Source organism: Polyodon spathula, unplaced genomic scaffold (assembly GCF_017654505.1).
Source record: "Polyodon spathula isolate WHYD16114869_AA unplaced genomic scaffold, ASM1765450v1 scaffolds_2820, whole genome shotgun sequence".
Lineage (NCBI taxonomy): Eukaryota > Metazoa > Chordata > Actinopteri > Acipenseriformes > Polyodontidae > Polyodon > Polyodon spathula.
In genome coordinates this window covers 531-12,740 of record NW_024474287.1, presented here as the reverse complement: position 1 = coordinate 12,740, position 12,210 = coordinate 531, and the positions used below count along the sequence as shown (strand labels likewise).

At 37.1% G+C, this 12,210-nt stretch overlaps 1 protein-coding gene across 1 annotated transcript; it reads right to left on the bottom strand.

Moving 5' to 3' along the window:
• Positions 1-6,567: 6,567 nt before the first annotated feature.
• On the bottom strand, positions 6,568-7,885 carry LOC121310909 (ubiquitin domain-containing protein UBFD1-like). Its single transcript, XM_041243819.1, has 3 exons — positions 7,791-7,885; positions 7,376-7,481; positions 6,568-6,743 (listed from the first exon to the last, which is right to left on the bottom strand). Exons 1-3 carry the CDS (start codon positions 7,812-7,814, stop codon positions 6,568-6,570), a joined length of 306 nt encoding a protein of 101 aa, XP_041099753.1. The 5' UTR covers positions 7,815-7,885.
• Between the last annotated feature and the right edge of the window lie 4,325 nt (positions 7,886-12,210).

The window sequence follows — 12,210 nt, the reverse complement described above, 5'->3', positions numbered from 1 at the left end:
TGTTGTGAGTTGCTTGTAAGCAGAGATTGTAAATGGTAACAACCTGGCGTAAAATCCTGAGTGCCGTCTAACAAAGCAAATAAATATGGTAATATTCGGCACTAGGCTCTACCACACAAGGAATAAAGGCATATAAAAATGTAAAAAGCCTAACCTGAAAATGGGCCAGTATTTCCAAGTGCACCTCTAGAAGCTATTTACTGTGGTAATACCAGCATGTTAATTGAAATGTGCGTCAGGTATAGACTTGCCGAGTACGTGACGTTCCCAGACTGAAAGCGTGACAGAGAAACTAGGGGAATATGTGGCAAAGTGCCCGACCCTGTGTGTATTTGTGTTGTATGTTGTGTCTTAATGTTGGTGTATAGTCATTGGTACACGGGGATATAAATGGGTCTGTGTAACACAAGTGTTTTAAATGTATATTTGATTTTAGGCACAAGGATTGCACAGCACTTACGTGCAAGTATGGAATACGCTATAATATGTGAGCACGGGGAATTGCACGTTAATTCACATGCAGTTGTACCGAGATTCCAGTTGAATGATTGATTAGCAGTCTAGTCTTGGTACAGCTGCATAAAAAGCTGCATGTTTTCACTCACTCGGGTGTGTGTCTCGTGTGAAGTGGAGAACGGGATTGGATGTACGGAATGGTAATGGTTAGCTCCGTAGTACGAGAATACACTTACTGTACATAAGTTATGTAGCAAAATAGAAGCTCACCGTGTGTTGTCTGTATATTCCATTTTGTTTGTCTTTTTATTTTGGAGATGAGTGCCTTGTCCTGTGTCGATTATGTCTTCTGCACATTTATTTCTACTTGTCTTAAATTCTAGTTTCATATGCAACTGATGCTTGCGCTGAAGGGTGCTCAGATCCACCCAGTCTCCACCTCGTTAGATTCGGTCCTGTTTCTGGTCTGTGGGTCATCCACTCCAGCAGTCTTTGGACACAAGTACACTACCCACACAAAGATAAATTCTATAAAGGTTTTATAAGTGTTTCTGTCAAACAAACAAATTTTGCACACGCCAAATGGAGCAAATTCCCTCACCCAAAACAAGTCAGTGCTGGCTTACAGCACGAGTAGTAGATTTGTTTACATTAAATTTCCCTTCAGCCGTAGTCATCTTTCCAGGTGGTCTCCTCCTGCAAACATATCCGACCAGCAAAACTCTGCAGGTTTTATACACGTAAACCATCTCAAGGATAGTAGAGTAAAATTCACCTCAACCGTAGAATGGTCACATTCGATGAGAAGATTCTTTGAGTTTGCAGGCGCTGACAAAAGAGGAGCATGATGTGCGGCAGGAACGTTATATTAGTGTCCCGGAAGTAAACGGATGACGGTTTAGCAGGTAGCAGCTGCAAGCTATAGACGCAGCTGAAATAGTTTACCAAGGGATCATGCAGGGTGGCATAAAAGGGGCCAGAGAAATGAGAGATAACGTGCAGAGGAATGATATAATCTTTCCTATCGCTTGGGGTTTGCGCTTTTAAAATGGAAGGCCTGAGAGAGCTGCGAATGCTACCAGTAGTAGGGCAGTTAATTAGTAAAACGCCGAGAGGATTTAATTATTCAGTTATTCTCCATGAATGTTTGTTTGTTTTGTGCGAATTTTTGTTGTGGTTAGTAATTGTCTGTTTTTTATTGTAATCCAATCGTTGGCTATAGGCCTAATTTCTTCTCTCTACATACCCATTTTCCAGAGCTTGACAGCTGTCGCTTTTATTCTTTTTGTGGATTTTTGGGCCCACAGCAAACCAAACAGACAAGCCCAGAAACGCACTGCATGTGAAATGAACTGTTCACTAACTTTATTCACCTTGTAATCACCCCCCACGCACGAGGAGCACTACTACACGCACACGAGAAGATGGGCAACAGGAAAGGAGAGACTGGTATATGTTAATCGTTTTAGTAAGTACTTGTGCGGCCCGGAACATGCATTGATTCAATTAAAAGATATTCGACATGATTAACGTTTATGTTGGGACTGTTATAAACCCGTCATTTTGTTTGTTTCGGTCGTTTCGTTTGTGTACTGGGCGTTCTGTTGGGCTTGGCCTCCCCCCCCCCCGAGGTTGGCGATCTGGCCCCGGCATTTACACATTGTTGGTATTGCTGTGGTGGGAGCATTTTAAAGCAGTTTGTTTCTGTTCTCGTTGGGTTCACCAACAGATCTCGGCGCTATGTCATAACGCATATTTCTACCAATAAGTTTATATATGCGAATTTTTACCTACTTCGTTATTTGTCACCATTGACCACAGTCAACTAACCCCTCTCTGCCACCCTCTCTGTTGAAATTGTAATAAGAAACTTGTGACTGGAGATTTACGTTCTGTCTGATTGCACTTCACCTTCAGCACGTACTTGATAGACTTCCACATCATACGGGCAACTATATGTCAAGGCTGGCGGTCTCACAGGGCAATGTAGCCTCAAGTCTGTATCTATTATATAGGAAGTACCGTCAGATTTTGCCTGCCCACACTAGGCAAAGCACAGAGTAACCATGGGGTGTCTGTGTTTTTACCAGAAGGCAAACAGGTATAGTATCGTCGCGCAAAAATAGATGTGTAAGGTGTGGTCTGATAATATTGTAGAGTTCATGGCTCCTAAGTGCAAAATGTGATAAGGCCAAGAGTATCGATAACAAACAGGGCTCAGGGTTTTATTTATACCAGATAGCCCCCCACCAGAGAGAACACTTGAAGTAGGGTTAATTGTCCTATTGCACGAGCATGAAAAAAAACCACAACAAACTACATAATACTCAAGAGTTATTATTTTGGTAACTATTGTACCCGCGACAATGCAATGATTACACACTATCTGGGCAATTTCATCGAATTCCTGGAGTTGTCACCTTATCTGAGTGGGACTACACCGCCGCATGACAGCAGAGGTCAAGGCTCGCACGATACTGAAATTGCACAATGCGGGACTCTTTTTTGGTGGAATGCAAGTGCTGCAAGCAGAAGGGACTACGACTTCATTTGAGAGATTAAGTTTAGGAAAGTCTACCAGCTCATGGCAAAAGTTTTCAAGCACCCTACCAATTTAGCAGACATGTGTGAGACATAAGAGATCATAATAATAATAATAATAAATACTATATATCATAATCATAAGATAAGAAAATAATAATAAATGGTAAGAACATGAATTCTAGATCATTTATTAAAGAGTAATCAAAGAAAGGGCTTACAACCTGGATTATCGAAGTGTCTACTGTGTGAATGTCCATTTCCAAATAGGGCAAAAGTGTACCAAAGCGTACAACTGTTATTTTTCATTTTTTATTGACTTCAGAATTGGAGACATATTTTTTATAGCGCGAGAGTGGATATTCAGTTCTATAAACAAATCAACTGAGGAATATGCCACATGGATAGCACATATGATCACCCTTAGAAAAGTTCATGCAATGAGACATTCAACCTGATGAAATTCACAAGCATCCCAAAGTAATTAATTATCAGAATATTTCGAATACTATCTAGCTAAGGTTTTCATTCGACTTTTATGTAAACATGCACGAGGAACAATTTTTAGTATAATCACCTAGTTATGCATGCAATTCTCGATGAAATCCTAAAAAAAAACACAATAGTCTCAAACCTAAATCCAAGGTGCTGATGACACAACACCTTTGGTGTCTTTACAGAGCTTTTCTTGTTCGAAGCACGCACAACCAGGATTCGCACAAGAAAGTAATATTAGGCATGTAGTTCTTTTGTTTGACATACTTAAAGATGTTATTTAAAGATCGTTTTTTTTTTTAATTGAATTCAGTTGTAATAGACCATGCACTAGGTTTTAAGTGGTAGTTACATTTTGCTTATACTTTGGCCCAAATCAGACTGAGGAATGGGAAAGGTCCCCATAGGTCAATTAGTGTAAGAATGTGAAATGTAATAAAGTAAAAAAAAACCTACAAGAATGAGTATTTAAAAAAATAATTGTAAAATATGTTCTTGCAGGACTGTTTCAATTCTGTTACTTAGTGGGTCGTGTGTAATTAATGATACTGACTAGTGTTGGGTAGTGCAGTTCTTAACAAATTAAGGGTCCTTGTTTTTCTGGTTGTTTCTGTATGTGTAATGTTTTTCTTTGTTATTTAGATCGGAAGTGCTAAAAAGCCCATACCAGTATTTTATGTAAGAATAAATAAAAGTTTCTTTTTTTTTTTTAATTTAATGAGAGTTACGTCAAAGTAGGATTTGCCACTTGAATATCTTGTAAGATGTGCTTTGACTGATCAGACCGAGATTTTGGCTGACTCTACGTGCGTATTACTACAGACCACAATGTCCATTCTGCACTATGTTTCTATAATTTTTTCATTGTTAGTAATAATAATGAAGTGAATAGTAATAACATCAAAACACCATATACTGAGCCTGTATATGTACCACAAGGGAGTTCAGAATACACCTATTCATCAAAGCACAGTATATCGGGCGTCCCTTCTCCAATTATTTTACGTTTAAAAAATCTAAACTACTGGCTTATGATGCGTGAGTTAGTGATATTCTGTCCAGGCTGATAGTGTCGCTGCTAGGGAAAGCCATGCATGTGAAAAATCTTATTTACTGATAATTTAAGTGCAGATAGGACTCTATGGAAATAATGACAACAATATGAAATAAACCACCTCACACAAAATACAACAACAACTAAAACAGGTCCCCCATTTACAAAAATTACAGAAGAAAACAACTGAGAGAAGTAACTAGTTATGATGATGGGATTACACTAGACCAGGTGTTTGGCCTCAGCAAGAGACTATTGTTACTGGGCAGTAGTACAAATCTTCTTAGAGCGATGAATCAAAATGGGCCCATGCATCCCCGACACAACTCCTCTGGCCTTATTGTGTTCTATAAAATATTAATTATTTATGTATCTGTTTTTTGGGTAACAGGTCTCCGTCTGTGAAGAGAAAAGCTGCAGCCGCTCAGAAGCAATGAACTAATGCTTCAAATCATCAAGCACAGTACATACCCCTATGTAGCTGATAGTCACAGTATGCCCTAGGTTCGCTGGTTCACACGACAGCCACGAACAGTTTTGAGATCTAAGAATTTCAATGAAAGATGTTCATATTATGTTTCAAACAAAGACACGAGTCAATCTACATGTATAGTTCCGAAAATATTATTATTGAGTAAGTAATACTTTCTCATGAGTACATGTTAACAATAAACTGCCTTGCTTCCAGGGCAGCACGAAAGGGAGAATGCAGGTGCTTCGTCTAAAATTATTTTCCTATAAAGGCAAAGCAGAAAAATATCTAGCTAGAACCAGTTCAGAAAGACAAGCAGCAATATGACCTATGTCCATCTTACGTATCTTGAACGCACAAGAGTAAGCAGCTTTGTCCTTTTTCTAAATAAAACACAGTAAATTACCACAGATTATCTAATGCGCTATGCAGCCAGAACACACTTGGCTTGTATCGTCTTGCATAGACCATCTGTTCTCAATTATAAGAACAAGCCGAGGTCTTAGTTAACAGACAGAAGGAATGAATTGTGTAAATATTACAGAGGCATAAATGTAAAAAAGGAATTAACCAACGAGGGTAATTTTCCTCAATTCTCTGGTTTTATTTTCTATATGAGGTGGCTGCAAGGATATGGAGTCCGTAATTAGTGCTATCTGAGGTCAACACAGGTTTTAAATCAGAGTTATTGTTCAAAAATGGCATAGAGATGATAAAAGTTAGGCCCAATGAAAAAGGGGAACTGCAAATTAACAGGATGAGAGTAAAAAAAAATAAAGACATGATATAAACGCAATGCCGAGGCACCCGATATAGCACGAACAGACAGAAGACATATATATATCTATATATATATATATATATCATATATATATATATATATATATATATATATATATATATTTTGTTCTTTTTTTATATTTTCTGTTTTTATTTTTCTTTACTATTTTTTTCCATGTCCGAGTTGAGACTCAGGATGGCCACCGACCTGAGTTCATGTTCAGGATATGGCCAGACTTCGTATCATTAATTGTCCTTGGTTTTTTAAAATTCAGTCTAACAGCAGAGGGCACACTCCAAAGTTACATGTGCACTTTCCATAAAGGACCTGATCTTTGATATTGGCTCAACATACGGCACAAGGAATCCCAGTAAATTCCAATTAGTAGATGCTTACTGTGCCCCCCAAGCTGAAATGACACTGAATGACAAACGAAAAGAGCAAAGAAAAAAGACAAAAAGAATTACATAGCTAGATATTATAGAATTTGGACATTACTTTTTTTTTCTGTCAATGAAGAAGAGCCCTAAATTTCAATAATGCTGGGGGCATGTGGATTTTGTAATTGGTCAGATTATGAGTTTTTTTTTGCTTTTTCATAGCATGCTAGGGATAAGAGTCAGCCAGCTTTAAACTAGCCACTACTATGTCACAGGATGCAATATTTGTAGGCAAGTTTTGAGTACAGCAGAAGAACGTGTTTACAAGCTTTCTATTATTTTCCTACGCTACGACATCAGCACCGAAGATGTGTAACAACAAATAAATTTAAGAACAGCTGCCGCGGGCACAATTGTCTGGCTTCGTGGGCACGAATTTGCCTGCGGGCACAACTTTGAGGACCACTGTCTTAGTACCTACCATCATGTAATAGTCATCATGTCCTTCAATAGGTTCAGTTACAACATTTTTGATCGAGCCCATTGGGAGCTTCTCTGTTCTCTCTGTAAAAAACAAAAAACAACAACAAAACTAGTGCTTTTTTTTTTTTTTTTTTGTTTTTTTTTTTTGTTATGAAACAGCAGAAGGGATGAAAATGGTAACTTACTTTTTCTTTGTTTCAAAGCAAAAAAATTCATCCGGACATCAGGACGTGAATGATTTCCAACAAACATAATAGAGAGATTTTATGGATTGATAGGAAAATCATAACCAACCAGATGAAGCTTGAACCATCAAAACAATCTCTGAGCTGAGAGCATATTCACATGGACCAGCCGGTGGCTCCTAACCTTTTCCAGAAATGGGACCCACTTGACATTTCAGGATTTCTGATTGGGTGGCGGTCTTTCTTTCTGGAATCTGGAACTGGGTCACAGGTATACCAACCACAACAGAGGAGGGTGAAGCCTCACTATGACATATGACTGCATACGAGTGCATACTATACAAATACCATTTAACATGTTACACAAACCAAACCAAGCTTGGTTTCTTCTTTATAATAAAAACACATGCATGATGTACACATATGAACTGCAAGACAGACTATTTTTCATTTTGAGTCTGTCTCTGAACTCAGCCTCCCCCACCTGGATGGCAGCACAGACAGCAGCTCGTGCCTGGCTGCTCTTACCCTTGGTTCCGATCCAGAGTTGATCCTGCTCCAGTTTAAACGTTAACCTCACTTTCCCACCTGATTTGTTGTACATTCCAGATAAAGGCACTGTTGGCAAGCGTTCCTGCAGAACAAATGAAAAAATGATCAGCGGCTCCCCTAGTGGTGGTGAAAGGGCTCTGTTGTGATAAATGGCTTCATTACTGTTCTTGTGTGCTTATTAACTCTGTTAATGAACACTAGCATCCACTGAGAGTAACCTGCAATGGATAAAATACACTCCCCATCACTTTACAGTTCCAACAACTGAAAATCAATAATAGCAAAATGACTACAAACACCTAGAGAAATATTCTAAATTAAAACAGGGCTTTGTTGAGTATGGAGTGAGATATGAGGCTTTCACACACAACGTATTAAAAATGATGCTTACCTTTGTTCCTTTTACAGAGGGCATTATGTCTTCCGGTTTTCCTTTGTCTAACACTTTTCTGTGTTGCTAGAAGAGAATTTGTGCACATATTTAGTTTTCCCAGCACCGCATAGTACGAAAAAATGAAAGAAACCCTCGAGACTTGTGGATCATTAATGAACAAGAAATATCCAGCAGCAGATATCTGAACAAGTATTTTTTTTTTTCTCCGATGTGAGATTGTTAAGTTCTTTGGATTGTTTTGTAATTATCAGTAAAGACAAACTTTGTATGCCTTTGCAGCATTATAACACATTTTCCTTACCAATAAGGGGACCAGAAAAGAAAAAAAAAAAAAAAAATTAAAAAAAAAAAAAAATTTTTTAAAAAAAAAAAAAAAAAATGACAAACCCCAGTTGTTCTGAAATTTTTGTGGTTTTTTATTACACATGATGCGTTCATTCATTTATTTCACTAGGATTAAATCGTCGAGACATGTATATTCAGCTTACTGTTTCTGATGACGGGGCAAAGGCTATAAAGTATGAAGGGCTAGATGTAAATTAAAAGGAAAAGAAAAAAGTGGAAGCACAGTCTTCGGTTTCACTATTGTGTCTTTCTTTTCAGGCTATTGAAAGGTTCTATGAAAATCACCCTAAAATGAAAACTCAGTTTGACATAGAAAACATTAAGGTTTTTAACCAAACTTCGATTGAATACACTAAAATAGACACTAAAAAAATAAGAATAATCATAATTAATAATACTAATACTATAATAAGACTAATTAATAATAAATTGTATTGTGGAGTTGGTTGTTTTGATTGCCAATCGCACATTTTACATAATAACAATGCCTACCGTCACTATAAATGCAATAAAGACATCACTTTTTGATATATTATGTTTAATGTATATTTTACATAGCATTTTTATTGGTTTTAATGCCACAAACACATTTTTTAGAATTATATATTCTATATATTATATATATATATATATAATAGATATATATATATATATATATATATTGTTTTGAGGCAAGATGAGTCATAAGCTCTAGGCAATGTTAAAACCTGCCTGCTTCTTTTACTAAATCCCAAGCTTGCAACTTGAGGTTCTTAGCTATATCTCATTTACATTTAATGGCATAATAATAGACATTAACAGACCATTTAAAATAATTACACACTTGAATCTTTTTCTTTATGAAAGTACTGTTACTTGCCTTTTTAAAACTTTCATATTGATAACAGCAATAAATGAAACTGCCCCCCACAGAAACAATATATAATATGTCAGTGGAGATTGAGCAATTTTGAGTGGTGACGGGTGAATTGGACATTATGTTCTTTTTTCTTGTCATGGTCGGTATTTTTTCTGTCAGTTGGGAAGGGCTGCGCTCAGCAAGAAGAAGCTAAAGACCTGCATTGAAAGACAGGAGGGTGACAGCTAACCTGACAGGTCAGACGATGACTGCAGAATTAGCCATCCTTTAATTCGCACTCAAATTCACAGCTCCAATGGAGGAGATGGGGAAAGAGAAATGTTCTTACACATTTTCTTTTCATTTCAGCTTTTGATTATATATGCTATTCCCATTAACCAGAAAGAGCCTGTACTTTATGCAGCTCTGCGTTTAAGTGAAAAGCTGATGACAGACGTGACCCCTCACTTGTCATGTGATCAGTGCCAATGTCACGTGACATGACACTCATTGGCCTGCTTTCAGCACAACCTACTTAGCTATACATGTTTACTGCACAAATACAATAAAATAATAAACACAATTAAATAATAGTGTTTCAGATTGCAAGTCGTCTTTCCAAGGATGAGTATTCCATTATTGTTTTATACATTGTTGTGGTTGTTGTAATGTTTTACTACTTATGTAGGTATGTGTATATTTATTCATTGATTATTAGTTATGATAATACATTTGGTACACACAATTTTAAACAAGATTTAGACACAGCAATTGCTACACCTTTACATCAATTCCAAACAAGAAGGCTGTTCAAAATCTTGAAATGTCTTGCAATATGAATAACTCCAATCAAATCAGAACTTACAAATATCAACGTGCATTTATTTGTTTTCCTTTTCTGATACAGTGGACAAAATCCTGTGGAAGAAACAACTTCAATCAGATTCTTAAATAAAAAAGAAACACTATGGAGGTGTCAACTACAGGCTCAGGGAAGACATTATTTTGAGCAGAATGAATTCTGTCATGTGGGATCAAAATGCAGAGAATATTTACATTCTTCCCACTCAAGAAGACTCCAATTTTTCTCATATGACTGGACATCTTTTTAAAGATTTACGTTGTTACTGTTTTATTGTTACTTCCAATAATGCCCAATAAACACATCGCTATATAATACGTTTAGTAAAGAATACAATTAAATAACAATATTTACATTATTGACCAAATTATTGGTCATTAAAGCAACAGCAAACACTATTGCTTTAAAACCTTAATATTTTCTGGGCTGTCATGGAAAGGTAAGAGCTGCAGACAATAATCTACATTCTTGTATTTAGTTTGAAATCATGATGGGATTTAGCCCACCACACTTACAGTACATCTTGTGTCCTGCAGAGTACTAGAAAAAAAAATATTTCAAGTTATGGTAACATTTCGACTGGTCTCCAAACGGGAGGCTTATTTTAAAACAATCTATTATATATTATATTATATATTATATTATATATATTATATATATATAGATATTAATAAATTAATGTCAAAGAATTTTTTGTGTCCTATCTGTTTATAGTGATCAAGTTAGTTATCTACTATATACTGCAATCATTCAGATGAAATTTTAGAATAGCAATGATTTGTTTTATTTGCTGGTATTTGTTTACATTTCTAAGCAGCAGGCGAATGCATTAAGAATGTCCCCAAAATCACATACTTAATGCCAGTTAACCGAGTCTCTCTGTTCACAAGGCGAGTAAAAGATTGCACCACGCTTGAATGACCCAGATGACACAAGAAAGACAGACCTTCACAGTAGCGGTCCAGTAATTATATAGAACAGAGAGGCATCCACGCTCTTACAGGAACGTGTGTTGAAGAGTGGATGTACTGTGGTTAATTTCACTCCCTCTCTGATGCTAATACGTTCTGTGAAATATCGTTAGTCACCATCTGAAGAATAGCTGCACTATGGTCCTGTATACTGGACACCTGGCTGTATCTATTTTTCATCAGTGGGCACTGTACTGACATCACATGCGAGCGTCGGTCAAAGCAAAATTAAGATTACTGCAGCAGTATGAAGTAACTTTTCCGTCAGGTCTATAGGTAGAGGTTGTAGTCAACCGCATTCCTGGCTGTGGATGTAATCGGTCTTCGCGTTATCTATCGTGGTGTACTGGTTGCAGACTGTCTATATTCACAGTGAAACAAATGACTCAATCCAGTCATATCATCGTGACCCTCGAACAGTATTCAGCATTTTGCATTCTATGAATATCCTGAGATGCAATATGGGTGAGTGGGGGTGTAATGAAACCTTCAGCTTTTATGCTAGCGCCGTAGTGTAGTATGCCAATGTGTGCTATTCTATAATCTGGAGAACCTGTGCCATCGACTGCCCGGTACATGCAATTTGGTCGTATCACATTTCTGAGAGAAGAGAAAATTCAGATTGACATTTTTTTAAAACATATTTGTATACATGTATAGGGGACACATATTGATCCAGCGTAAATATCTACATGATAGTACACGACGCAGTGACTGTTTCTAGAATGACTATAAATTTTGCTATTCTGTGAGATCACCAATAGTGTCAAGTGGAAAACCTGGTTTTAACATTAATAGCATACTACTAACAATGACGCGCATTTTATAAGCATCTGATCCAGTCTTTTTTTACTAGACACGTGTTGTGTTAGACAATATGTAAATGTCCTTTTCTGTCGATTATATACAAAAGGGATAAGTGTTAACAGAACAAAACTGTTCTTGTGACGGCAATCAAAGACGTCAAATGCAACTTGGCTCTGTGATAGTTAAGGCGAGCGAGCTCAGCTTTTATAATGCTGAGACGCAAGATTAACACTTGTACACAGAGCGAGGTGTGAGTCTCTGTGTGTGCTATTGAACTACATAAGCATTGACATTGGAGCATGCTAGAGCTATACACATGAAAAAGTCCGATTTACTCAGACAACTTTGCCTCTGATGATGATATTAATGCATGGTAATTGTATGACACAAAAACTGTACAATCCCAGTCAAACACTCAGCCTAGGGCTAAGAAGATCATGCATAGAACTGCCGGTTACAGTGGGAACAATCACGAAAGATCAGTTTTTCGCAGATGACTATTTTCGGCGTTCAAGTTGTTCCTTTGGTTTGCTGGCAGAATTTATGAAGACCCAGGCTAGCCTGAGATTTACACCTGATTTTTGTTTCAGTAAT